This window comes from Pipistrellus hanaki (assembly GCF_964339955.1).
Source record: "Pipistrellus hanaki genome assembly, chromosome: 19".
NCBI classification, from domain to species: domain Eukaryota; kingdom Metazoa; phylum Chordata; class Mammalia; order Chiroptera; family Vespertilionidae; genus Pipistrellus; species Pipistrellus hanaki.
This window is the reverse complement of record NC_140521.1, coordinates 8470403-8498349: the sequence shown is the minus strand read 5'-3', so window position 1 is coordinate 8498349 and position 27947 is coordinate 8470403. Positions and strand designations below refer to the sequence as shown.

Below are 27947 nucleotides of genomic sequence, written 5' to 3'. Positions count from 1 at the left end.
GGGCAGGGACACCGCCCCCAGCTGGTCAGTAGGGAGGGTGGCCGAGTGCCGGCCGGGCCCTACCCGGGGAGCTGGTGCAGCGCAGGTGCAGGGGGTCGTCCAGCGTGCCCACGGCGTCCTGCAGGATGCGCTCGGCCTCGGCGGCAGAGCGCCGCAGCACCTCGAACTGCTCGTCCAGGAGCCTCTGCTGCAGCCCCTGCTCCCGGGACTCCTGGGGGAGGCGAGGAGGCAGCGTGGAGACCCTGCCCAGGCGCAGCCTCACAGCAGCCGCACAGGACCAGCTCAGACCCCCGCTGGGGGGGAGTCAGAGGACAGGCCCAGCTCCACCCCAAGGGATGGGGCCCCTCTAGAGAGTGTTGGACAGCTCAGGAGTAGAAAGACAAACACCTGCTAAAAAGTAGGCAAAGGATCTGAACAGACATTTCTCCCAAGATACGAAAATGGAAGGCACACAATAAACGCTCCATGTCATTTGCCATCAGGAACACACACATCAAAACCACAATGAGAATGAGGCCTGTCCAGTGTGGCTCAATGGTTGAGCATCAACCCAAGAACTAAGAGGTCACTGGTTCAATGCCAGGTCAGGGCACGTGCCCAGATTGTGGGCTCGATCCCCAATAGGAGCGTGCAGGAAGGAGCCAACCGATCAATGTTTCTCTCTCCTTGATGTTTCTATCTCTCTAACCGTCCCTTCCTCTCTCTCTAAATCCCAATTAAAAAAAAACCAAACATTTAAAAAGCAATCACAAAAACAAACAAAAACCACAATGAAGTACCATTTGAACCCATTAGGATGGCTACCAAGACACATAACAAGTGCTGGTGAGGATGTGGGAAACTGGAACCCTCGAGCACTCCCTGTGGGAAGGGAAAATGGTGCAGCCGCTTTGGAAACACTGGTAGCTCCTCAAAAAGTTAGTTACCATGTGACCCAGAGAATCCACTCGTAGATACATAGGAAAGAGAAATAAAAACACGGCCACACAAAACCTTGAACACAAATGTTCACAGCAGCATCTTTCTCAATAACCAGAAAGTGAAAACCACCCAAGTGTCCAACAGCTGACAACGGATAAGCAACACGTGGTCCCTCCGCACGGCAGCCTGCCCCTGGGCCATGCAGAGGAGGAAGTGCCGAGGCAGGTGACCCTGAAAACCTGCTGTGCGACTCCGTTTCCATGGAGTCCAGGACGGGCACATGGAGGGACAGAGCTGACTAGAGGTGCCAGGGGCTGGGAGGGGCTCTCCTTGGAGGTGAAAATGTCCCGGAGGCACCGGGTGAAAGCACAGCCCGGTGAGCACAGGGACTCACTGGCTCGTCCGCGCTCGGGCGGGGCTGTGGGGGTGACGGGCTCGAGCCGCTGTCAAGGGGCGGGGGAGGCACCTACCTTGTCTGCCAGCCGCCCCTGCAGCTCGGCCCTCTCCTGGGCGTGGCGCTGCTGCTCCTGGCCCAGCGCGGCCTCCTTCTCCTGCACCAGGCTCTGGGCGGCCTGCAGGGCGGCCTCCTGCTGCCGCACCGCACCGCTCAGCGCCTCCTTCTCCGCGCTCAGCACGTCCAGCCGCGAGCTCAGCTCCGACCCGCTCTGTGAACACCAGGCGGTGGGCAGGGCTGCCAGGGCCCGCCCCCTCACGCCCATCCCACCCGAGTTCACAGTCTTCACCATGCCCGGAGACGCGAGCTTCTGGAAGGCCAGGGCCCATGTCCTGTGTGTTCCCTGCGTGCTGGGTCACGGCCACAGGCCAGGCTGGCCGAGGGGCCACTGAACCAACCTGGTAGCATCTAGGCGTGGCCCAGCTCACGGGGAGAGGACCCTGGCGCCTGTCCCGCCGATCCGGGCGCCTCCCCGGCCAGCAGCTCACCTGCTCCGTGCGGCTCAGGTCCTGCTGCACGCGCACCAGCTCCCCGGACTTGGCCTCCAGCTCCCTCCTGAGCTTCTCCAGCTGGTCACTCTGCTCCTCCAGCTGGGGGGACAGTGTGTCACGGGGGTAGTGTCACGAGGACAGGGTGTCATGGGGACGTGGTGCCGGGGGCTCCAGAGCCAGGGCCTGTGCACATGACGCACCTTCATCTCGGACTCCCGCTTCACCTGCTCCATCTGGAACGCCAGCTGCTCCTTCACTCGCGCCACCTCCTCCTGGTTCTGCTGCTTGGCCGTCAGCTGCTTGGCCGTGTCTGCATTCTGCGTGGACAGGGGATGGGCTCACGCTCTGCCACCGCCGGGCCTCCCGCCTCCCGCCAGCGGCCTGCACACGGGTCCCACCTTCCTGAGCAGCTCGGCGTGCGTGGCGATGAGCTTGCTGTGCTGCTCCTTCAGCTTGGTGTAGCGCGCCTCCGTGACACTGGCCTTCTCTGCGGGGAGAGGGGAGGCTGTGACCCAGCTCGGCGGAGGCGCCCACGGGGACCGGACCCTCCCCCTGGGCTCGGCCGCCCGGCCCGGCCACGCACTCTCGGCCTCCTCGCGCAGGCCCTGGTTCCGCTCGCCCTCCAGCTGGGCCGCCCGCAGCTGGGCCAGCTCGTGGCGGAGCTGCTCGTTGTCCACCAGCGCCTTCTGCTTCTGCTTCCGCTGCTCCTCCAGCTCGGCCTCCAGCGTGTTCACCTGGCCCTTCAGCTGGGAGATGTACCGCTGGGCCTGCGGTGGGAGGAAGGAAGGACGTGGGCATGGACTGAGGCTGTCCAGGCCGCAGGCGGGTGCTGGGTGCAGTCGCACAGCCTGAGGCCCCTTGGCCCACGTCTCCTCACCTCCAGCTTGATCTTCTCCAGCTCGGCCCGCAGTGTCTCCACCTCTCTCTTCAAGGTCTCGATCTGGAGGTCCCTGGGGACAGAGGTGGGGCAGGCAGGGTTTTCTGAGGCCCGAGCAGTCCTGGTGTTCAAGTTCAGGCCGCCAGTTCATCACAGGACCTGTGGTCTCGTCAGCGGCTCCTGGGGATCTCGGTGTCTCCAGTTCACATCTCCCATCTGTGGCCTCTCCTGACCACAGCTCCATGGAGGCCCCTGCCAGCCCGCCCCAGTGTCCCAGGCCTCACCTGTCATCCTTCATGGAGCCATTGGGGGGTCCAAACGTCTGGTCAAAAAGGTCGGCCACCACCTGCCACAGCAAAACACAGTGACTCCCACCCTCCAGGCCAGGAGGAGGGAGCGGAGGGAGGCCCAATCACCCCAAACCCCCTCAGGAAGAGGGGGCCACTCACCACTGGCTCCCCGGCGGGGGGGCCCGTGCTGATCTCAATGAGGTTCTCGGGTTCCTCGTCCTCGGGGGCCTCCTCGGGGATCACCACCACCGGCTTGATGTGCTCAGCCAGCGCCGAGGCCCGCAGGAAGTTGGGGGGTCCCTGCAAGGACCACAGGTGAGAGCTGCTTAGCGTGCTCCCCCCCCCCCCAGGCTTCCCTGGCCATCCCCAGAGCCCACATGGGCCTGCTGGGCACCCGGGGTCGTCCAAGGGCCCCGCCCCAGCGCGGAAAGCAGGGCAGGCACCTCGGGCAGCCGGGGGATCTGGATGAGGCGCTTGAAGTAGAGCATGTCGGCCGCTCTGCGGAAGAAGTTCCTGAGGCTGCGGGGACACACCGGGGTCAGGGGGGAGCCTGGCCCGGCAGCCCGGCCCCTGACTTCCCGCGCCCTGCCTGTGGTACCTGTGAAACTGCTCGTGGAAGCGGTCCCTGTGGCCCTGCAGCGTGTCTGCCGGGAGACCTGGGCGGAACAGGTTTGATGACCTTCCGGGTGCGGAGACTTCGCATTGCCCCTCCCTTCCGCTGCCTGTTCCTCCCATTCCACCGGCCGCCACGGATCAGAGCGATCACTGCCTCCCGGCCACGTCCCCACCACGGAGGGCAGAGAGGCGAGGGGACAGGGCGGTCCCACGGCCACGCAAACAGCTCCGGAGGCACAGTGACGTTTCTTTAGACTCGTTTGCCCTGGTCTGGGACTCGAATGGCTCCTATGCCCAGGCCAGCGCTGTCCAAGCGGGGAACCCCACGGAGACACTGGCAGCGATGGACGCAGGGGCAGCGAGGGGCTGCTGAGGCCAGGCGTCCAAGAGACCGCACACGTCAACTGCACCGATTTTCTCTCAGTGTTCGCTTTGGAAAATGGGGGTTTTTCATAACAAGTACATAATTTGTGTTCATGGGTAATGAGCTAATCATTGCTACTTCTAACTGCTTATCTTTGACCCAGTACATGCCAGTGCATGTAAGTAAGCCCCCTGGGGCTCGGGCTGGACCTCAGGGTCCGTGGGACTCACAGGAGTGCAGCCTGAACATGAGCTTGACCGTGTAGTGGTAGAGGTGGCTGCAGTCCTGGATGACCTGGATGAGGGGGGCCAGGCGGCACTGGCCTGAGGACATCTGGGACACGGCAATGGCTGTGTTGAGCTGCCGAAAAACTGAGGGGGGGGAGGGAGAGGGAGAGAGAGAGAGAGGAGTGTGAGCACGGGGAGCCGGGAGACGCGGGCAGAGCTGACGAGCCTAGTGTCAGTGGTGCGGAGAGGCTCATGGCGTCCTCACAGAAGCCTGGAGCTGCCGTCCAGGAGCCTGGCTTTCCCGCTCCCGCCGGGCAGTGAGACTCCGTCCCTCAGACACAGCGGGAGCCCGTGCGCTGTGGCTGCTGCAGACGGAGGGCAGTGCTCCCTAAACCAGGTGACGAGGTCAGGCCGATGGGATCCACTCAGCCTGGCCAGGCCTTCCCGGGAGCCACAGGGTGCCGGGGCAGCTGCAGTGGCAGTCAGCACCGGCGCTGTAAGCCCGTGACCCCAAACTTGTGCCCAGGGCCAGCCTCCCTGGACCCTGACAATCAGGCCTTTCATCAGACCGTCCAAGTAGGAGGGACGAGGACAAACATGGGGCTGCCCACCCCCAGCCTCTGCTCTGGGCAGAGACAAGTAGGCAGCCCGCCAGGGCCGAGAGCCGCCAGGCCGGCCACAGGGGACCCGGGCCGGGACAGCTCCAGACGGGCGGGCCCCAGCTCTGAGTCCTCCTGTCACCTCGCCTGGGCTGGGACCATTGGCGAACCTCCATGCGACACGAGAATGCCCAGGAGGGAGGGGACGAGAAGGCAGGAGCCAGTGCTGTCCCTCGCCTTTTTAAAACGTAACTTTTAATTCCATGCCAACTACATTTTCTTTGTAAAAACTGAGAATACCGGTGAAGTTCTATTTTGGGTTTTTTTTGAGACACAGCCATTTCTCCCCTGAGGGGTCCCTCAGGATGCCCCGTCTCCGGCTGCTATGAACAAGCAGCAAGGAGCAGCCTCCGGGCGGGCACGGCCCCTCACGCCCTCCAGGAGATGCTGCCAGGAGGCCCTTCTCTGTGCTCCATTAAGACATCACTGACCGGGGGCCCGTCCGTAGGCGTTCTCCACCTTCCCTGTGGGGACCCTGCCTGCCCACACTCAGCCCCACCCCGGCCAGGAGCAGCACAGGGTAAGGACCCCACATGACACATTTCTGCCAGGGTCCAGGCTGGCAGCCATGGCCTGGACACCTGCCCTAGTGGGTCCTGGGCAGCGCCACCCTCCTGGGCATGAGGTTCAATGCCAAGCCGCCCACAGGCCCACCCAGACCGGGATGCCAGGAGGCTGCCCAGACACACCTCTTCCCGACTCTGATTTTTCCTTAAAAAGGCATTTGCTTCTCCTCCTCCGTGAAAAGCATGAGTCACCCACACGTCATTCTGAAGCTGCGGCCACAAGCACCTCTGCGGCCTGGGAAGGGGACCGGCTTCCTGTCCGGAGGCCGCCGGTCCCTGGCAGGGAAGCCAGCACGACGCGGGGCCTTTTACAGCAGCAAATGGGCAGGGTGACCCAAACTAACTCTGAGGCCGGGGCCCAAGCTCGGACCCGGCAGACGCAGCTCCTGGTGGGCCGCCCTGCCCACCCTGGCCTGGAACCGGAGCGGGTTCACAAGGCGGCAGGAACAGATCTCACACCAGCCACTGGAACTATCCCCAAAATTAACAACAACAAATAAGCAAGAAAAATAGGTTGTGTTTTTTTTTTGTTTTTTTTTTATAACGAGTATGTCATTGATGTTTATAGGTAAAGAGCTTATCATTGCTACTCCTAATTAACTTCTCAACTTCTCATCTCTGATCCAGGACATGCCAGTCCACATAAGCCCCTGGGCTCTGGCTGGACCTCAGGGGCCGCGCTTGCGCCGAGGGGAGCGGGGCAGGGGGGCTCACAGGAGTGCAGCCTGCACGGGAGCTTGGCCGTGTAGTGGGAGAGGTGGCTGCAGTCCTGGACGGGCCCCTGGGGCAGCGCACGCAGGAATGGGAAGTCAGTCTAGCCTAGCTCACAGAGGCACCTCTGGTTCCTAAGTCTCCAGGTTCCCACACCCGATCCCTCCGGCTCACCTGATTCGGACAGTTTCAGCTCGCAGTCCATGTAATCGAACATCTCCACGGTGAGCTGGAAGCTGCGGGAGGCGGGAGGGCTGAGAGAGAGTGGTAGGGGCCCGCCCCTGGCAGACCCCTCCACAGTTCATCAACACGCCCTGCACAGCACAACGGCCCTTCAGCCAAAACACCCGATCCACACACATCCCATCCCCTTTGGCCCCAGAGAGCCACTGACACGTGGGAACCTGGAGACTTTAGAGACAGAGAGAGAGGAAACGGTGCCAGGCCCTGCACCTCGGGAGAGACTCACATGTCGTTGATGTCAGTCCCAGCTGCCTTCTCCAACACCTCATCTGACACCTCGAGGCCTGCAGGAAACTGGGGGTGCTGCAGAGGGGACACCCCTACTCACCAGCAGGCCCAGAACCAGCTCTAACTTCTGAGGGAGGGGAAGAGGCTGGAGAAGCCCCGACCTGCAGAGCCGCCCTCGGCCCTGGGTGCTGGCTGAGGAGGGACTGCGAGGGGCCGGAGACCAGGGACAGAGATGGGCACCTCCAGCGAGGGCGAAGAGGCTGCCAGACCCAAGGGCCGGGCCAAGACCACCTCCAGTGTCCGCAGAAAACGCCTCGAGAGGCTCTGACTTCCGGGAACCCGCATCCCGTGTCCCCGTGGATCAGGTTGGGACGGAACAGGACCCGCCCTCCGCTGGGCCCCAGGACATCAGGAAGGAAAGCCCAGGGCCCCTCCGCCCACGACCCGCCCGAGGACACCACCTTGAGGTGGAAGGAGATCTTGGTCAGCAGGAGCTTGGTGTAAACATTGACCAGCTGTCCGTACCGATCGTGCAAATGGCCCTGCGGAGGAGGGACTGGATCAGCGCCCACTGCCCAGGCCGGTGCCCGAGAGTCCCAGAGGCCCTGGCACGCCACGGGGCAGACCAGGACTTGAGGTGGAACGACACCAGGTGACGGCCAAGTGTCACTCCTTCACCCACCAATCGCTTATTCACTCAACAAACATTAGCCAGCCAGAGGCGACTGACTCTTCTCCTGGGCACTTCCACAATGTCCTTGTCAAAAGCTCTCTCATTTTGTTTTTTAATCATATTCCTTGTCCAGGCAGCAGGCCAGTTCTGGGTTGAGATACTTTATTAAAATGCTTGCGGCAGCCCGGGAGGCACACTCCAACAGGCCGTGTCCACATCCGCCCAGGTGCCTCCTAACACTGCCTCCCCGTGGCCACGCCAGCTGGACGTGGTCTGCCACGGCCCCCTGCTGCCGTGTCCCCGGCTTCGGGAAACACAGCGGCCCGGCTCCTGCGGCCCCGGCTCCAGGGGCGCCCTGCCCGGCGGGGCCCTGGCATTGCTCCCAGGGGCCAGAGGCCAGAGGCTCTCTCCCCACCCCGGTTCTGGAGGGCGCAGGCGGGGACCTAGATGACAGGCTCCCGGGCTCCAGAATCTTCTGGGAGCTTCCCGAGTACACCGATTCCGCTCCGAGATTCCAAAGCAGCCAGTCTGGGGCCCAGGAGCCTGCCCCTCCCACGGGCTCTAACCACCACCACACCGGCCCAGAAACGGGCACTGCTGCGCTTCCCGACTCAGGGCCCCAAGGGCTGGAGGCGCCTCGTCATGCCTTTGGCACTTCCTGTACCAGACCTTCTAAGCAAGGCTGCACCGCCCCCACTGGCCCCCCAGAAAGCACCACTCTAACTTCTGCTGTGAGAACGTGAAGGAACGCACGTCACAGGGCGCCCTGCTGCTGCTCCGCCCTGAGTGCTGAGGACTCCGATGCCAGCAGGCCCCCGGCTGGACTCTGTGGAGGGTGAGGGACTGAGGCCACCAAGCTCGCCTCCACACCTACCCAGAGCTCCCCAATCTCCCGGATGTTGCTCCGGTACCGCTGGCAGTCATGCAGGACCTGCAGCACAGAGGGACGAGGGGGGAGGCTGGAGAATCAAGGACTGGCAGGAGGGGCCCAACACACTGACCCATGCTGGCGGCACGCTGAGGGCGAGGCTGGGAATGGGCAGCGGGACAGTCTCTCATTTCAAAGGGACACTGCCCTGCCTCCCCTGGGCAACAGCAGACAGGCCCAGCCTCCCGCTGCCCCAAGAAGCACAGTGGCTGCAACAGGAGACCCTCTGGGGACCAGCGGACAGAGGCTACTCACATTGGGGTGCCCGTCTCGAAGGACCTTGTGGAGGACATGGCAGAATTTCCAGCTGAGGATGGAGCTGCTGGGAAGCGGCAGGCCGATGGCATAGGACCAGAAGGTGAAGGCCCCCTTCTCGTGGTGAGTGCCCAGAATGATGCCTACCAGTGTCAAGGCCAAGTGCAGCATGCAGAGACCAGCGTAGGGAAGGCCGGGGCACTTGGAGACACCCATCCCGCAGCCACTGAGCCCCTCCCCACATCCCTCCCCCACCCACCACGGTTCACAAAGAGCTCAGCAAAGGTGAAGAAAAAGGGCAGTGCCTTAACTGGTTTGTCTCAGTGGCTAGAGCGTCGGCCTGCAGACTGAAAGGTCCTGGGTTCAAGTCTGATCAAGGGTATGTACCATGGTTGCAGGCTCCTTCCTGGCCCAAGCCCTGGTAAGGGCGCATGCAGTAGGCAACCGATCGATGGGTTTCTCTCACATCAATATTTCTCTCTGTCTTTCCCTCTTTTCCAGTCTCTTTAAAAATCAATGGAAAAATCTCCTCAGGTGAGAATTTAAACTAAAAAAAAAAAAAAAAAAAAAAAAAAAAAAAAAATCCCATTTACCATTGCACCAAAAAAGTTAAGATACCTAGGAATAAACTTAACTAAAGAGGTAAAAGACCTGTACTCAGAAAACTATAAGACACTGAAAAAAGAGAGGAAAATATAAACAGATGAAAGAACATACCATGTTCATGGATTGGCAGAATCAACATCATTAAAATGTCCATACTATCCAAAGCAATCTACAGATTCAATGCAATTCCCATTAAAATAACAACAGCATATTTCACAGACCTAGAACAAACTCTCCAAAAATTCATCTGAATAAAAACAGACCCTGAATGGCCGTAGCAATCCTGAGAAAGATCAAAGTAGGAGGAATCTCAATATCAGATGTCAAACTGTATTACAAAGCCACCGCTCTCAAAACTTTCTGGTACTGGCACAGGAACAGATATATAGACCAATGGAATAAAGAACCCATAAATAAACCTAAACCACTATACTCAATTAATATTTGACAAAGGAGGCAAGAGCATATAATGGAGTCAAGACAGTCTCTTCAATAAATGGTGCTGGGAAAATTGGACACATACATGCAAAAAGAAAGAAAAGGAAGAAACTAGACTACCATCTTACACTATACACAAAAATAAACTCAAAATGGATAAAGGACTTAAACATAAGACGGGAAACCATAAAAATACTAGAGGAATCCACAGGCAGAAAAATCTGACATATGCCGAAGCAATTTCTTCACTGATACAGCTCCTAGGGCAGTGGAAACTAAAGAGAAAATAAACAAATGGGACTACATCAAAATAAAAAGCTCTGCACAGGAAAAAATAAATGATTAACAAAGCAACAAGAAAGCCCACTACATGGGAGAACATATTTGCCAATGTTATCTCCAATAAGGGTTTAATCTTGAACATTTACAGGGAACTCATACAACTTAACAAAAGAAAGATAACCCAATCAAAAAATGGGCAACAGACCTAAATAGATACTTTTTGAAAGATATGAAAACACGCTCAAAGTCACCAATCATCACAGAGATGCAAACCAGAATGACAAGGAGATACCATCTCACACCTGTCAGAATGGCTATCATCAACAAATGAACAGATGACAAGTGCTGGCGAGGATGTGGAGAAAAAGGAACCCTCACGCACTGCCGGTGGGAATGCAGACTGAGGTAGCCACTGTGGAGAACAGTATGGAGTTTCCTCAAAAAACTAAAAATGGAACTCCCATTTGGCCCAGTGATCCCACTTCTAGGAATATATCCCAAGAACTAGAAACACCAATCAGAAAGGATATATGTACCCCTATGTTCATAGCAACACAATTTACAATAGCTAGGATTTGGAAACAGCCTAAGTGTCCATCAGCAGATGAGTGGATTAGAAAACTGGCACATCTACACACTGGAATACTATGCAGCTGTAAAAAAGAAGAAACTCCTACCATTTGCAACAGCATGGATGGGCCTGGAGAGCATTATGATAAGTGAAGTCAGTCAGTCAGAGAAAGATAAATATCACATGATCTCACTCATTTGTGGAATGTAATGAACAACATAAACTGATGAACAAAAACAGATCCAGAGACAGAGATGCTCAAACCTCAGAGGGAAGGTAGGGGAGGGTGAGGGTAAGGGGGAGAGATCAATCAAACAACTTGTATGTATGCATATGAGCCTGACCAATGGACACAGACACCAGGGGGTGAGGGCATGAGCAAGGGGGGGTGGGAGGAGGCAATGGGGGATAAGGATACATATGTAATCAATAAAGAAAAAAAAAAGGAGAAAGGGCAAGGTCATGTCCCTCAAGTTTAAAAGGCCCAGTGGTCCAAGACAATAGATGGTGCTCCTGAGATGGGGCTCAGAGTCTGACGGGAGCTGCTCGAGGCGGGAGGCTCTGCCGGGCCAGGACACAAGAGGACATGTGCCCGTCTCTCACAGAGCCCCAGCAGCCACCTGCAGTGCCACTAAGTCACTCCCCCGTGCCCAGGGTCAAAGGCCACACAGGGCAGGCCCACCCCCCCACGTCCTCCTGCCGCCCCTGGGGCCCAAGGCAGGAGGATACGCCGGGCATGCTTCTCCTTCACGGGGGCCTCCTGGGTATTGATGGCCTTGCTGATGCTGATGGCCTAGGAGGGAAACAGGAGGCAGAGTTCAGAAACGGCAACCCACGGACAGACAGACCACCCTTCCCGCGGTGAAAGGCACGTGGAGACGGACAACCAGACATCTCCAACCGAACCAAACCAAACTCTGAAGCCTTGACTTGCACAGCTCAAACCACGGCTGACACCGAGGCCACCAAGCTTCCAGGGGTCTGGGCGGTGAAGAAGCGGCTGCTGGTGCAGACCACCTGCGCTGAGCTTTCCCGAGGCGAGGCGAGGCCGTCAGGGTCCTGTCCCTCCTGGGAGAAGCGGCCTCGAACAGAGCGCTCACCACACGCGGTGGACAGGCACCTGCCAGCCCCATCTCGCCGTGACAGGACCCAGAGGAAGGCTGCAAGCTGGCAAGGCCCGTACCGTTACCGCGTGGAAAACCAGGATAAACCCAGCTCCGTTACCTGCCCAGCAGGCCGTCTCTCTCCTGGGCGGGGCAGGTGCAGGAGGGGGGTTCACTGCTACCACTGGGCCCTGAGCAAGCAGCAATCTCATCCTTAACGAAGGTCCTCTCCCATCTCCACCCACCGGAGTCTGGCCTCCGCCCCCTGTGCCAACGCCTCCTCTTCCGAGAAGGCTTCCTAGAGGTGACTGCTCCCTTACCAAAGGTTCAGGCACCTACTGTCACCCCTGCCCACCTCACCCAGGAACTACCACCAGCCCTACACCAGCCCTGGGTTTACTTGTGGATGTTGTATTTCTCCACGTGGCGGCAGGTCTTCTAAGCCTCTGTCCCCCTCCCAGCCCTGAGCTGGGGACATCAGTGTTTGTGGACTGAGAGGAGTGGCTGCAAGCGCCCGGGACAGGGGCCTGAGGAATGCAGACACCTCTCCAGGCCAACCCTCTCACCTCCCTCCCACCTCCCTCCATGCCTTCCACTGCCCTGCCCCCCGGCAGCCAAGAAGCTGCTCACCCCCCTGCAGCCAGACCCGAGCATCCGCCTTGTCAACAGGAAGCAGGCGAGAGGGGACAGGGCAGAGGGGGCCGAGAGACAGGGCCAGCGCTCTCTTTTCCCGCTGCTGGCATCTGCACAATCGTCGCTGCCCAGTGTTCTGTGACCGACTTGGAGCCGCTCAGAGATTCCTCTGTAAGGAAAGCAGCCCCTGGGAGCGCAGGTGGCCACTCAGATCAGACACAGCCAGGGCTGAGGGAGCCGGGCCGGGCAGAGCAGTTTCTGGAGCCGCCCAGCAAGGCAGGCCGCCCTCCTTCCACACACTGTGCCCATTGTGGCCCGGCCCCGGGGCGCGGGCAGTGCTGGGGGAAACCAGGATACATGCTCCGGCATCGAGGACGGGCTTGGGGAGCAGCCCCTGCCTCGGGGTGCCAGGACCTGAGAAGAGCGCGGGCAGCTCTGACTTCTCTGTCAAAGCCTCAGCGAGCCATCCAGGAAGGCGCCCTTGGCCCTGGTTCTATGTGCCAGACTCTGCCGGTACAGCCGCCGAGCCCTCGGCGCCTTCACCAAGCGCTGCTGTGGGGAGAGCTCCCCGCCCGGGCAGAATGTGTCTAAGACGGGCAATGACTGACCCTGCGCCGAGTACGGGCAACATGCCTCCCAGCAACAACCCTAGAAAGTGGTCACGAGCCCATTTCCCTGGTGGGGAAACTGAGGCACTGGGGTAAGGATCTTCTCTGCACAACTAATAAGAGCAAAGGCAGGTTTGGCTGATTCCATGTTCTGCGTCTTTAACGATTCTGTCCACGCTCCCCCAGTGTGGGTGAGGAACTGGGAAGAGAGGGCCACTGAGGCAGTGCCAGGCAAGGGGTGGGGCCATGCCTCCCCCCGCAGCAAGCAGCTGCCAGCTCATAAGCCAGGCGTGTCCTGTCTCCGGGGTGTAACCCCAACCCCCAGCTGCCCTGACATTTGAGCTGGCTCTTCTCACAACTGCCACCCAGTCCAGAGACTCCAGGCAGCGTGGAGCCTGAAGCCAGCGTGCAGAGCAGGCTGCCCAGGGGGCTAAGGACCAAGTGCTTTCCCATCCCACACACCGGGGGCTCAGGAGCCCTTCTCCCCTGCAGGCCCCCCCCTGTCCTCCAGGCAGAGGCCCAGGAGCCCTTCTCCCCTGCAGCCCCCCCCTGTGCTCCAGGCAGAGGCCCAGGAGCCCTTCTCCCCCTGCAGGCCCCCCCTGTCCTCCAGGCAGAGGCAGCCCTGAGGAGCAGGCTGGCTGGAGCTGGCGGGGGCCCAGCAGGGTGTGGGAGGGGGAGGGCTGCTCTTCCTGGAGCAGGAGGAGCGCATACCTTAGCTGGGCCCAAGGTCAGGCATCCCCACCTCCCTCTTACTTTACTGAGCACCTTCTCCTTGCTGGGCCCTGGACCCCAGAAAGAGCCCCTGCCCCCACCCCTTTTGGGTGTCTGCTCACCTTGTCACCTTCCTGATGCCACCCTACTTAAGTCTCCATGTACTCAGCACCCACTAACAACGTTTCCTTATCCGTCTCCTCACCCTAGGGTCAGCACCTCGAGGGGGTGGTTCTACCTGGCTGGTCGCTGCTGTACCCCAGCCCCGAATGTGCCTGGCACATGGAAGATCTTCTAAAGCATGGCACCATCTGTCCGGCTGCCCGCCCTCCAGTCCCACCCAGCCCCTGGCTGCGGGACCAGGGCTCCTCCCAGCGGGAACACGGCCCCGTTGTGTGCAGGGGCAGATGTGCGGGCCGCTCACAAGGAGGCTGTGCTCACAGAGGGAGTCTGTGCACACCTCACAGGCCCCGATGTTCCTCCCAGCCGCAGCAGCCAAGCCCCGTCCCAGGAGGGGGCACCTGGCCGGGGACGCCCGGGCCTCCCCAGCCGGTCCTGCTGGGCTTTCCCCCGATGGGCACAGAGACGGGGCACGCAGCCGGTCCCCCTTCACGCTGGACTCTGTGCTGGGTGACTATGACCCAGCTCTGCTTCGGGGCTGACGGTCTCAGTAGAGGCGGCCCTATCACTTGGTTCTGTCTACACAGCGTAGCACCCTCATGCCAGCCAAGGGGTGACTGTGGGAACACTGAAGGGGGAGGGGGAGCGGGACCACTGTGGGGGTCCCCTCGCACCTGCGTGCCTGAAGAACCCTTCTGCCCTCGGCCCCCAGCCCCTCAGCAGTGCTGACCGGCAGGGGCAGTCCCTCCTGGTGGCTCGGGGGTCCCTGCCGCAGAGAGAACTGTCTTCCAGGGAGACACAGGCTGAGTGGGAAGGGGGGGGGGAGGGCCTCAGGTCGGGAGGGAAAACCCAGTGCTGGAGAGCAGGACCCTGGGGGGAGGGAGGACAGGTGGCCACCGTCTTGGGGATGTGTCAGCTTCTCTGAGCCGCGGGGAGAAAGGGAGCAGCTCTGAGTGGTGGGGAAGGGGGACAGGGAAGCGGGGCCACGGCAGTACTGGCGGGGCGGGGGCTTTGGGGAGGGAGCGAGCAGGAGGGTCTGCAAGGACACGGAGGGCGGGCAGGGAGGGCTAACAGTTTCCTGGGCATTCAGCCCATCTCCTGTGCTGGAAAAATCCAAGGAGCCCACACCCAGGAGCCTCTGCAGCCTGCACCTCACTCCGCCCAGTGCCCAGCAGTGAGGGAGGGGCCCGACCCTCCGGAGCCAGAGGTGGGGACGAGGTTGGAGTGGCCACAGGCCGGAGACGGGAGGCTCTAGCCTGCACCAGAGACAGTCAGAATGGCCAGCTCCTCGCAGCATGGAAAGGGGTCTCTCAGGCCACAGGTCTCCATCACCTGACTTACCCAGCTCAGCCCTGTGCCAGGCGCACTGCTGGGCACTTCACAGCTGTGACCTCCCTCGATCTAAGCAACCTTGGCAGCAGGCGGGCAAGGCTTCAGGAAGTTAAACACTTGCCCGAAGTCACAATGATGAAATGTTGGCCAAGTGCCTCCGCCCCGCCGCTCGCTGTTGAAGCACTCTGCACATAGTGACTGGCCCCACACATCCGCCCCCGTAGGTGTGATGAGGAAGCCGCAGCACAGGCCACCTGCCCTCTGACTGTCCTCTCAGCCCCCACACAGCCACCTGCCCTCTGACTGTGCTCTCAGCTCCTCACGACCCACCCAGCGCCGTCGGCACCTCACTCCACCCAGCAGCCTCCGGGCCACCTCTGGGGGAGGGGCCGAGGAAGCAGCCAGCCTTCTCGGTCCCACCACAGGAACCGGCTCCCCAGGGCCTGGCCTGGGCTCCCCTCGGCTCCCTCCAGGGGCGGCTGTCTTGTGGCCGGGGCGGGACATCCTGGGAGGGCTCTCCGAGGGCCCCACTGGGCCACGCCTGCCCTGCTTCCCGGAACAATCTCGTCTAACAAACCCTGTGGAGACAACCCCAGGACCAGGCTGGACAGAGCCACCATGGCATTCGTCCTCGGACAGGCCACACTCCAGGCAGCATCTTAGCAGGCGCCGACTCAGGAGACAGGAGACGGAGGCAGCTGCAGCCACAGCTGAGATTCCCCAAGAGGCTGGGCCCTGAGGTGGACTCGGGCGTGGACATGGTCAGCAAAGCCAGAGGCCACACAGGAGGCTTCGGTCAAGGGCTGCTCACGGCACCCCAGCCCCTGCCCCATCAGCTGTGGGGCTTCACGTGGGGCCCAGGGGCTCCCAGGAATTTGGGAAGAGCCGCACAGTCAGGGGGCAGCGGGAGGGGACAGTCACTGAGGACGGAGCGGGAGCATCTCCCGGCTCCTCGGCCCATCGCGCAGCAGCGCTGTCTGGGAACCCGGTGCTCAGCAAGGGGCTGAGCCGAGTGACTGTCTCGGGGAGACATGACATCCTCTAGCCCAGTGGTCGGCAAACTCATCAGTCAACATATCAACAGGACAACGATTAAAATTTCTTTGGAGAGCCAAATTTTTTACACTTAAACTTCTAACACCACTTCTTCAAAATAGACTCACCCAGGCCGTGGTATTTTGTGGAAGAGCCACACTCAAGGGGCCAAAGAGCCGCATGTGGCTCTCAAGCCTCAGTTTGCCGACCACGGCTCTGGTCCATCGGCGATGTTCACCACGGGGGAACATGGGCTCGGGAGACCCCTTCCCCAGCGGCCCGAGCCTGAGGACAAACCCGGGTCTTCTCACCCAGGTCCACCGGTGCCCGCCGCAGCTCCCCGCCCTCAGACTGCACCCCACCCACCCGACACAGCGGGGACATTTCGCTTTAGAAACGCCCCCTTCTCAGACCACAACTTCCCCACCCGGGAAGAGGAATACGAAACCCCCGTCTTCCGGAAGGTAAGACACATGCAGCCTGTCCAGAGCATCGTGCTGTGTCCCAGCCCAGCCACGCTGCCTCCCTTCTGTCCCTCCAACAAGCAAGCCAGGTCCCACCTGCAGGCCTCGCTGTGCCTCCCCGTCTCTCAGCTCTGGGCTGAAACACCCCTTCCTGGAGGGTCTGCCCGCCCACCCACCCCAGGAGGAGCGCATCTCCTGTTGACTGAAAGAGTGAACACTAGCCCTAGCTGGTTTGGCTCAGTGGATAGAGAGTCAGCCTGCGAACTGAAGGGTCCCGGGTTCAATTCTGGTCAAGGGCACATGCCTGGGTTGTGTGCTTGGTCCCCAGTGGAGGGCATACAGAAGGCAGCCAATCAATGATTCTCCCTCATCATTGATGTTTCTATCTCTCTCTCCCTCCCTTCCTCTGAAATCAATAACAATATATTTTCTTAAGTGAACACTTGAATGGACAAAAGCTCTTTCAAATACAAGTGCTGGTTAAATTCAAGGTGGTGAGTGTTTCTTTCTCCAACTAATAACTTATCCACCAGGGTTAAATACTAAAGGCAACTATAAAACAGTTTCTATTTAAAAACCAACCCTGCGATGAATCAGACCTAAGTCTCCCTGCACTGTTATCATGACCCTTCACAGGGGCTCTGGGCAGGGACAAAACCGTCCTTCAGAGCCGGGCCGGGGCCTGGCAGAGAGGCGGTTGTTCTGCTTTGGCGTTTCCAGAGCTGCTGGAAGGACAGAAGGATCCCATTCAGAGGCTTTTGCCACCTCAAAGGCCATTGATGAAAGCGAACACAGGGTTTCTGTAGTGAGGAGGCAGCTAAGATGTGGTCATATGCAAAGTAGCCGGGCACACTGGGAGGAGCCTGCAGCTCGGGGAAGGCAGTGGAGCGCCAGTCCGAAGGCTTCAAGCGCCACTTCTCTTCATTCACATCCCAGCCTCTCAATTACAAACCCGAGGGCTGAGCTGAGCCACCTGCCGTCTGGGAGGAGGGGCAGGAGTCAGGAAGGAGGGTGCCGCTCACGGGACAGCCCAGCCCACTGCCACCTCTGCCCCCGCTCTGCTGGGAACACACGAGGAGGTGGAGACGCACCCCAAGTTCCACTTCCGGAATGGGAGTCACCCCGGGCGGTTTCGTCCCTGGGCCTGGTGCCATCACTAAGACCTGTCTGTCCCACAAGCCAGGGGCCTGAGTCACTCCCTGGAGGCGGGCCTACTGCCGTTTGAGGCTGTTTATTTCAGCAGGAGCAGCAGCAACCCCCCTCACCCGAACTCTCCTCCCGGCTCGGCCTTTCTCTGCAGCGGGAGCTGGGGCCTCTCAGGCCTCGCTAAGCAGCGGCTTCGAAGAAGGAAGACCCGCATGGACCCCACGCACCGAGTGTGTCCCCTGAGCCACGTGCTCAGGGTGCTGGGACATAGGAGGAGCCAACACCTCCTGCCTGAGAACCTTGGGGTTCAGCGGGGAGTGCTTAGGGGGCCCAACCCTCCATGTGCCCACGTCCTCGTTCTGCTGCGGTGTGCTGGGGACGGGAAACGGTGTGAGGCCTCAGGCAAGGTGACATCTGAGTCCCACCTGAGATCAAGCGGACAAGGGAGAGCCAGGCCCCCAGCGCGGCCCGGCCGGCGTCTCAGGTGTGCGGCTGGGTTTCCCTGTCCCCCAGCCAAGCAGGCCTAGCCTCGGCTCCAGTTTCCACGCAAGCTGCTGGAATCGAGAGCCCAGTCTCATTTCATTCACAAACAGCCTTGTCTGCCCAGGTCGTGCTGGCCTGGGGCAAGGTCAGAAGGACAGCGTTTCTGCCAAGGGAGTCACAGCCGGCTGTCCCAGCTCCCTGGGGTTCCCTGGAGCACCTCCCCAGGGGACCAGGTCCCTGGAAGCGGGCCTGCTTCCTGGGGAAGGGGGCCGTGAGCGCCTGAGACTCGCTCTTCTGGAGATCCCCTCCCTCCTCAACGGCCCCAGCTCCGCTCCTGCCCTGACAAACCACGGCACAGGGACAGAGCCCACCAGGACACTCTTTCTACGTCTTTCTGTCTGACCTGCCCTTCGGGCTCTACGGAGCAGCTAATGCTGGCACAGCATCTGCTCGGCACCAGCACCAGGCAATCCGTCACCTCTCATGACCATGACCTGGGCACAACCATTGCGTCCACTTTGCAGAAGAGCCGACTGAGGCACAGTCTCGCTCTTCACTGCTCTGCCACAGCACACCCGTCCTTCTCTCGCCTCCTTCATCACATGAAAACTCTTGGAGGGGACAGGATATCTTTCTCGCCCTGGCCGGTGTGGCTCAGCTGGTTGAGTGTTGTCCCGGGCACCAAAAGGTCATGGGTTTAATTCCTGATCAGGGCACATGCCTGGTTGCAGGCTCAATCCCCAGTAGGGGTGTGCAGGAGGCATCCAATGGTATGTTTCTCTCTCACATTGATGTTTCTCTCCTTTTCCCTTCCTCTCTCTAAAGTCATTTTAAAAAATTACCTTTTTCTTCCTGTAGCACACTCCAAGGCACCAGAAACAAGACACACATGAGGTCCTCATGAACATGTCATGGGACAAATGAGCATCAAAGATGGGTGGGGGGAGGCTCAGGGGATTTCTGGGGCCCAGAGTCAGGAAGCCGGCTGCCTGCCTGTGCCTCACCCAGAGAGCAGACCAGGCAGGAGGGCACAGCTCACCACCATGGCCACCCCAGGGCAGACCTCAGCGGCAGGTGAGTGCAGCGGGAGTGGCTCCTGGTGGCTTTGGGGGCAGTGCCCTAGGGTAGCTGTGCGCCTGGCTCTCTTCTGTCTCTTCACAAAGGACCCTTGGCTGGCCTCTGTCCTTTAGCCACTGAACCAGTCTGTCCCAGGTGCGGCAGGGAGAAGACAGGCCTGCCTGCCCCATGACAATGGTGGGACGGAGCTGGGTGTCTTGCCTGTCCACCACAGGGTTTAGATTTCTTCTCAAACTTGGGAGCTTTTTTGGTAAACATTTAAATGAGGCCCAAAAAGGGGTTAGTGACTTAGAGTGTTATAATGCCACAGTGTTTGTAAGGAACAATGAAGACGCAAGGGTGGGCACATGTGAGTCTACCTGCCTATCACGGGAGACTCCCCGGAGGGCCGCGGGGCACGCGTGGGAGAAGTCAGAGCAGAGGGACCAGCAGGCGCAAAGCAAGAGTACTGCGTGTTTGGAACAGCTTTTCCAAAGAGAAACTCAAGTTGTCCTGAGGTCTGCCTCTAATGAGATTCTAAAGAATTCCCGGCAGGAAAACATTAAAAACAAAACGAAACAAAAACAGCAACGCCCTGGGCTCCAACCCACACCCCAGGACTCCGTATCTCAGGTACCAGGCACCGACATTTTTAAAGCCCCCGCCCCCACCCAGGGGATTCTCCCACCGGCCGTCCACACCGGCCACGTGTGGCCACCGAGCACCTGAGTGTGTGAGCCCAAACCCAGACAGGCTCTGCATGTCAAACACATTGAGGACTGAGGAGGAGGAAAGGAAGGTAAACTACCCCCCTCGTTTTTACAGCAGCTGCATGCTGTAATGGTTACTTTGAAGACACCAGGCTCGCGAACAGATAGGATGAAAAGGAATTTCTGTTGACTTCCTCACGGGGCTGCTAGGCAATGGGAAGAGGTACACGTGGTCCGTACTCGGTTTCCATTGGACACGGCTGTTCTGACAGGAGCCGCGGTAAGGTCCATATTTACAAGCCTGCGGCTGGCCGAGGCTGCAGAGGGGGTGTGCGGCCGAGCTGGCCGGCCGGCCTTGTCCGGTCCCTTCCCCACATTAACACCCGGGCTGCTCCCGCCCCACACGGGGCCTGGTCCAGCAGGTGCGGCCCCTCTCTCGTGCAGACCCCACGGGAAGCTTTAGGGCTCCATTTCCACATCCTGCGGGGGAAACTGAGGCCCAGAGAAGCGAAGGGACTCAGAGCTAAGGAAAAAGCAAGTCTGGAATTTAGCATTTCCAAGACTGAGCCCTCATCCATAACAGGCCTCAAAGGCAGGCCTGCCTGGTCACAAATGGCTCTGAAGCTGTGAGGCTTGGTGGGGGCGGGAGGGGAGGGAGAAAGACGACTACCTGGCAGTTTGCAGAGCACTGTCCTACCTGGCTTGCATTCTGGATGTATCAGTAACCTATTACTGCTATAATAACAGCCGCAAACCTGGTGGCTATACCTATCGTCTCCCAGTTGAGGTCAAAAGTCCAAAATGGGTCTCATGGAGCTAAAGTCTCGGTCCCAGCAGGGCACCTTCCTTCCTCGAGGTTCTGCAGGAGAACCTAGTCCCACCTGCCCCAGCTTCCAGAGGACACTGCCTCCCCTGGACACCACCTCCAAGGCACCAGCATTGAACGGCTCTCCCATATTTAAAGGCCATGGGACTGCATTGGGCCCACCTGGCTGACCCAGGCTAGTCGCTCCACTCTGAGGTCAGCTGATGAGCATTTTCTTAGCAAATAGACTACCACGTCCTCACAGGTTCCAGGAATCAGGAGGCGTGGCATCGCTGAGGGGCTGATCTCTATACCTTACAACAGCCCCAGGAGGTGGATGGGGTTATCTCCATCTTTAGAGACAACGAACGTGATTCAGGAGTTAAGCAACTGGCACAGGGACACCGACTAGCCCTCAGGTGCACCTGCCTATGGGAGCCCTCCATGCTACCGTGTTTCCCCGAAAATAAGACATCCTCCGAAAATAAGACCTACTTACAGGTTTCCTTCTGAGTGGAATATAAAACATCCCCCCGAAAATAAGGCCCCCCTAGGCTAAACATGAGAGATTTGGTCCACTGATTCTGAAAGAAATGGAGTCACAAGAAATTCACCAGGAAATTCAGGAATTGGATTGTTATGATGATGTTCCAGAAGATGATGACATGATTATCATTGAATAAATGAGTAAATTCTCGATACTGTAGGATTCAGTTTGTCTGGTTTGTGTTGAAAACTACCGTACTACCTTACCGTATACAGGTAATAAATTTCCTTTATTTTCATTTAACAATAAATGTGTACCGTATTCTTCTTCATGGAAAGATAAGACATCCCCTGAAAATAAGACCTAGCGCATCTTTGGGAGCAAAAATTAATATAAGACACTGTCTTATTTTCGGGGAAACAGGGTACCACACCGTCTTTGCAACGGTACGGGCAGGTGTGCTCTATTGTGTGGTGTTCCGTATTCAGACTACAACGCGATTTTCTGACATCCATTTTGGAAAAGGGTTTTATCACCAAAGAAAATGAAGTCATGGGGAAGAGGAGGCCAGCTTTCTGGACACTCCCCCTAGGAGTACTTACACACACACACACACACACACACACACACACACCCCTAACCCCCTCGCTCTCCCCCCACATAAGTACCAGGCACCTTCCCTGAACACTCCTGCCTGGGGTGGGAGGGACCTTTGTAAAACGGGGTGTGGCCTGCCGAGAAAGCTAATATGTCCTGGTTTTTCCTATCCTCACCCAGGAGCCCACCAGGAAAGGAGAAGCTGGGGTCATAAGGATGTACATTCTCAGGAAGCCAAAGTGCTCCTTCGCAGCTCGGGCCCTGAGGTCACCGCGAAGACACAGCGTGTTCCACAGGGAAGCAGGTCCGCGGACTGGACGAGCTATTCTGTGTCCAGAGGAGACGCGTGAGCAGCAACCTCACTCAGCTCTCCGGTCCTTCCCACCAACGGGGTCTGGCTGGCAGCTCACTAGATATTTCTGGGAACAATCTAATTAAATATTAACCATGCACAAAACCTTATTCCGCCATCTCCAGTAAGTGACCCTGAAGACAAGCACAGCCAGACACTCGACCTAAACTCTATCTTTCCAGGAAAAAAAGGAGCGAGCCTGGAACACAGGCAGACGCTATTTTCACCCGTTAGAAAGTTCTTCATTGCAAAGAACGCCCTCAGCCCCTGAGGAAAAACCCCAACAAGCAAACACAAACAAAACACCTCGTTTTCCAAACCAAAAATGTGTGCACCTATTTCAGAGACCCCTTCTCTTCGACATTAAAGGTTGCTCTTGATTTATAACTCAAGACTTAGACCAATAACTTAGCCCTTTAAATTCCATCTTCTCTATGTAGCAACCAGAATTCTTTATTCCTCCTCAAAAGCAAGAGAGGGAGGAAAAAAACAAAAATCAGTGAACGAATAAAGCTTCGGACAGCATCCAGATTCCCTCTGCCCATTAGATTTCTCCCCATCCTACTGCAAGTTCCCGCAAATCGATTATGTCTTAGTGACTTTAAATGCCACTTTTGTTTTTATGACGGGCTATCCGGGTTGGGGGGGAGAAAAAAAAACATTCCGTAGGCCAGAGGATGATGATCACAAGGATAAATTAAGCTGCGGCCAGGTTACTCCTAGCACTCGGCTTCCCATAAAGCCTTGGTATGCCGAGGTTTTATCATCACTTTCGTTGTTAATCCCAAGCACAAAGGTAGAAGGTGTCCCTGGGTTTTTTTGTTTGTTTGTTTTTATGTGTTTTTTTTTTTTTTTCATTATTTCAAAAGACAGCTGCCGTAGACAGAAACTGCTAAACTTGTTTTGAAAGCAGCCGCAGAAGTCAGGGCTCTCTGCAGGGAGAGGCGGGGAGGAACCTGTTCATGGCAGCCACACAGGTCACCACCATCCAGCTTCAGGCAGGGGAGGGAGGCTCTTTCGGCCTCCTTTATTTCGAAAGTAAGATATATATATATTTTTAACTTTTATTTTTGGCTATTTCAGTTTTGCTTGACGTCTTTCTGGCAAATAAAGAAGTGTGCTCTCCAACCTTCTCCCCTCCCCCCAGGCCTCAGCACACCTCGGTGCTTGCAAAACGAAAAGGAACAGAAAAACCAGAAGCACAGCAAGGCCGCCGGCATCGCGCGGCAGCTCCCCGCAGGCAGGAACCCGCGTCCAAACACACGCCCGCGCCATGGTCTCCCGGTTAAAATAACCTCCCGGGGATGGGGATGCGGGCGCGTGGGAAGCGCAGGAAGGGGAAAAACCGAGGAAGTTTCCGTCTGCCGGCGCCCGTGTTCTAAATTAAGGAGGGGCGTGAGCCTCCCGCTGCGTGGGCCGGCGCCCGGGCAAACAAGTCTGGCTGCGGACGCCAAACTTGTGGCCCGGCAGGTACCGAGGCGCCGCGCGGCCCTGGGAACGGCCGCCGGGGAGGGGAGGAAACAGGGCGCTTCCTTCAAGGAAACGCGCCGCTTCCCCGAGCGTGGAGGACGGGCACGCACGCACGAGCCGGCGGGCGGGAGCCCGGGAGGGGCTGGCCGGGCACCTGGGCTCCGCGCTCACCTTGACCCCCCGCGAGCCGCCGCCGCCGCATCCCGGCTTCCGGCCGCCGCGGTCCCCGCGCGCACCTCAGGCCCCGGCGCCGGCGCGCGCTTCCGGTTCACCTGCGCGCGGGGCGGCGTCGCCCGCGGAGGCCGGGGGGTGGGGTGGGGAGCGGGTGAAGGGGTGAGGGGGTGAGGGGGCGGGGAGCGGCCGGTGGCCGGGCCCTAGGGAGGGGAGGGTGGGATGGGGAGACGGCGCCGCCCGCCAGCCCGCCGCCGCCCCCCGCGGCCCGCCGCTCGCCTGGGTCTTGTCGAACTGCTCCCGCTCCGCCTCCAGACTGTGGCCCGGCCTGCGGCTCAGCACCCGCGCCGGCACGTTCTTGATACTGTTCATCCTGCCGCCGCCTGCGCTCCCGGCCCGGCTCCGTGTGAGTGCGCCCCGGCCGGCCGCCCGAGCCTAGATGCCGCCGCGCCCCGCCCTCCCGCCCGCCGGCCGCTGCCCGGCTCCAGGCCCCGCCCCAGGCCCCGCCCTCCCGCCGCAGCTCCGGCTCCAGGCCCCGCCTCCACTGGCGCCACGCCCACCTCTCGTCACGCCCCCTAGCCTCTCGGCTCTAGGCCCCGCCCCGCTAGCGCCACGCCCCCTAGCCCCAATGGTCTAGGCCGAGGCCCGCAACCCCTTCACTCACTCCACCTGCTCTCCCTTCCTCCCCATTGGGGCTCAGGCCATTTCCCTTCCCACACACCATCCTGGTGTCGCTAAGACTTGTCTACACCAGCCCAGGATCTGGTTCTTTTTTTTTTTTTTTTCAGTCTCATTAATTTGTGTCACAATGAATACAATGAAGCAGCCCACTCTTTGTGCATCTCTAACCTAACTGCAGCTGTTACCCCCGCGGGGCTGTGCGGCTGTGCGGTGAGACTGAGCACACCTGCCTGGGGGCAGGAACTGGGCGGGGACTGGAGAGGCGGGGCAAGGACAACTTGTGGACAGATTTGAACAAAACACGGTGATGGACCATGGAAGTGCATCGAAGAGAAGCCCCTGGAGGTGGTGTGGGACTTTTCAAAACACTGGCGCAAGCCCCAGTGGCTCAGTTAGTTGAGCATCTCATTCTGGCACCAAAAGGTTTGCAGGTTCCATTCCTCATCAGGGCACATACCTGGGTTTCGGGTTCGATTACTGGCAGGGACACATCTGGAAGGCAACCAATCTCTCTCTCTCCCTCTCTCTCTCCCTTTCTCTCTCTCTCCCTTTCTCTAAGCATATACTCAGGTGAGGATTAAAAAATAAAAATTAGCTAAAACCGGTTTGGCTCAGTGGATAGAGTGTCAGCCTGTGGACTGAAAGTCCCAGGTTCGATTCTGGTCAAGAGCATGTACCTTGGTTGTGGGCACATCCCCAGTGGTGGGTGTGCAGGAGGCAGCTGATCGATGTTTCTCTCTCATCAATGTTTCTAGCTCTCTATCACTATCCCTTCTTCTCTGTAAAAAACCAATAAAATATATTTTAAAAAATTAAAATTAAAAAGTCATTGTATTGATTTTGTTTTTTAAATTATCAATCACAAGACTTGAAAAAACAGCTATCCCAAGTATGTGTTCTCAATGGTTGTTATTGTTACCTCCAACTTTCCTATCAGAATACAGGTGTGAAATTACCCAATACAGCTACCAAGGACTCCCCTTGAAGAAGGAAAGTGATCCCTCCATAACCTTGACCGCTGTCTCCTCCACACTTACTGGAAGCCATGTGGTGGCTGATGCCTCACTGCCCAGCCCTGGAGCAGACCCGGAGTTCCTGAAAATGGCATTTGACAGGGCTCTCCTCTCACTCCGCTAGAGAGAAACTGACCATGCTTCACCTAATTCCAACCCCGGAAAGGCTTCTCTGCCAGAATAACAACAAAAATGACAACAGCTAATAGTTACTGAGTGCTTATTATTTGTACGGCACTGGGCTAACCCCTTTACATGTGTCATCTCATTTTTAATCCTTGGCGCCCCAGTCAATAGCTGTGATGAAATAAAGATACCCCCCACACACACTACAGAGGCTGCTGGCTCCACACCAAATGTTTCTCAGACTCCTGCTCCACATCCAACAAATCAGTTCTCCAGGGAGCTTCACACTTCACACAGCATCTGCTTTTAATCATTTTTAAAAATATATTTTTATTGATTTCATAGAGGAAGGGAGAGGGATAGAAACATCAATAAAGAGAAAATCATGGATCAGCAACCTCCTGCACGCCAGCCCCTCCCCCCCACCCCACCCCCGCCCCATCCCACTGTGGAGAGCCCACAATCCAGGCATGTACTCCTAATGGGAATTGATGTGATCTCCTAGGTCATACATCGATGCCACACTGGCCAGGCAGCATCTGCTTTAAATCAAGCGACAACCCCTCTGGGTCTAGACCATCTGCCATAGTGACTTAACATTAGCAACCAACTACCAGGCTATGACTAAGCAGGGCCAGTGACTTTGTGGGCTAAGCGCCCGTTTTTGTAAATAAACCTTTATTTGTAATGGGCTAGGCACTGTGCTGAACACTTGTTGGGATCGCAGAGGACTTGGCTTCAGCATCTCCAACGAATTCTAAATTATCTGCTTGTAGGTAAGATGTTGAGCTACTACAGGGCAAGGATCATCATCTTCCTGTTTTATACCCTCAGTGCCTGGCAGGATGCCCAGCACATAGCAACGTTCAAAAATGTGTGTTGCCGAAACCGGTTTGGCTCAGTGGATAGAGCGTCGGCCTGTGGACTGAAAGGTCCCAGGTTCGATTCCGGTCAAGGGCATGTACCTTGGCTGTGGGCACATCCCCAATAGGGGATGTGCAAGAGGCAGCTGATCAATGATTCTTTCTCATTGATGTTTCTAACTCTCTATCCCTCTCTTTTCCTCTCTGTAAGAAATCAATAAAATATATATTTTTTAAAAAAATGTGTGTGCAATGAAGGGTTGAAAAGTGGGTCAATAACCCCCCATAACTTGGCAACGTTTTATGGAAGAGCATTCCTGGGAGCACAGGACACGGCTTCCTCACTCAGTGTGTCAGGGTTCATCTGTGGGAACGTCTTCAGGGAGTGCTGGCTCCGTAGCTGATGGGCGGAGAGTCTCCTAATCACCAGAATCAGGAAACCGAGCTTTGGTGTGTCTCCAGGGCTTCTTAAGGCTCCACCCAGGATATTACAAAAGGCAAAGCATTTGGGATATGAATTAGACCTTGTCTCCAGAAAAATCCCGGGAGGCAAACAGTAGAGGTGACATCATTGCTTATTAGAATGATGGTGCTGCAATCCCCACACGGTCTCATTGACACGTGACGCCCCGCCTCTCTGCTCAGCTTCGTCTTGCTCCATCCTGGTCCAGCGGGTCTGAAGGTATGTCAGTCACACTCCTTCCACCTAAGGCCTTTGTCCATACTGTCTGAAATGCTCTTCCTCTTCTGTTTGCTGCTCATCTTTCATCTCTTAGTTCAGAGGTCACCTCCTCAGGAAAGCCACCTCTGAACCCTCCGCCCTCGCCCTATGCCCCGGCTGCAGGCTGTCGCCGTGCTCGAAGCTTTATTTCATAGCACTTACCAGTTTCCATGACCTATTTGTGATTATTTCATTAAGGTCGCTCCCCCACCAGGCTGTAAATAGCATGGAGTCTGCTTTGCTCAGTCGTGTGTCTCCTCCCGTGGCCAGCCAAGCAGAACTTACTGTGCTCAAATTATTTCCTTTTTTTTGTTAGATCTCTTAAATATGCATTTGGCTGAGAACCCAGAAATCATCCTGATTGATATGCCCTCTTCCTTTGATTAAATCCTCTCAGAGACCAAGCTGGTTTTTAGCCTACCTTGTCAGCTGTGGTCCTGACTGGTTTCTTACTCCAATCTTACCACTGTTTCCTATCCCTTATGAAGTAGTTGCTAAGATTATTCTGTGTAAGGCCTATCATGAACCTTCCTGAAATGGAGGCTAACAAAATCAATCTCAAATGGTTCCGGGGAAAATGAAGATGCATTACTTTGAAACCACTATCTAACTACAGGTATCTCAAAGGTGGGGGGCGGGGGGTAATCTCAGGTCAAGGTCACAGAGGAAAACTATAGATCGAGTAGCCATGGCATGCATAAGGTTTCAAACCTCAGCCATGGTCCTGAAACGAACCAACCTTACCCCACGGAGCCTCTACTAGCACCTTTTAGGTAAGGCGGTTTTTGGCTTGGTACTATTTTGATTCAGAATTGATTTCTTTTAGGGTATTTCTATGTGTTGAAATGATCTGTTCACACA

General features: G+C 57.5%; 1 protein-coding gene across 3 annotated transcripts in view; it reads right to left on the bottom strand.

Moving 5' to 3' along the window:
* Nucleotides 1-24123, bottom strand: part of HIP1R (huntingtin interacting protein 1 related) — a 29082-nt gene extending 4959 nt beyond the window's left edge. For all 3 annotated transcript variants that reach the window (XR_014793479.1, XM_084867605.1, XM_084867606.1), the window contains exons 1-19: nucleotides 23962-24123; nucleotides 11129-11192; nucleotides 8503-8645; nucleotides 8194-8250; nucleotides 7108-7188; nucleotides 6645-6721; nucleotides 6350-6411; nucleotides 4243-4383; nucleotides 3632-3689; nucleotides 3477-3552; nucleotides 3193-3333; nucleotides 3028-3089; nucleotides 2744-2816; nucleotides 2450-2633; nucleotides 2265-2353; nucleotides 2067-2183; nucleotides 1864-1965; nucleotides 1392-1586; nucleotides 64-211 (exon numbers count right to left, since the gene is read on the bottom strand). Coding sequence is in view for 2 of the 3 variants with exons in the window: in XM_084867605.1 (XP_084723731.1) it covers nucleotides 64-211; nucleotides 1392-1586; nucleotides 1864-1965; nucleotides 2067-2183; nucleotides 2265-2353; nucleotides 2450-2633; nucleotides 2744-2816; nucleotides 3028-3089; nucleotides 3193-3333; nucleotides 3477-3552; nucleotides 3632-3689; nucleotides 4243-4383; nucleotides 6350-6411; nucleotides 6645-6721; nucleotides 7108-7188; nucleotides 8194-8250; nucleotides 8503-8645; nucleotides 11129-11192; nucleotides 23962-24054 (1963 nt within the window). In the remaining variant the exon portion in view is untranslated. The remainder of the gene's footprint in view (nucleotides 1-63; nucleotides 212-1391; nucleotides 1587-1863; nucleotides 1966-2066; nucleotides 2184-2264; nucleotides 2354-2449; nucleotides 2634-2743; nucleotides 2817-3027; nucleotides 3090-3192; nucleotides 3334-3476; nucleotides 3553-3631; nucleotides 3690-4242; nucleotides 4384-6349; nucleotides 6412-6644; nucleotides 6722-7107; nucleotides 7189-8193; nucleotides 8251-8502; nucleotides 8646-11128; nucleotides 11193-23961) is intronic.
* Between the last annotated feature and the right edge of the window lie 3824 nt (nucleotides 24124-27947).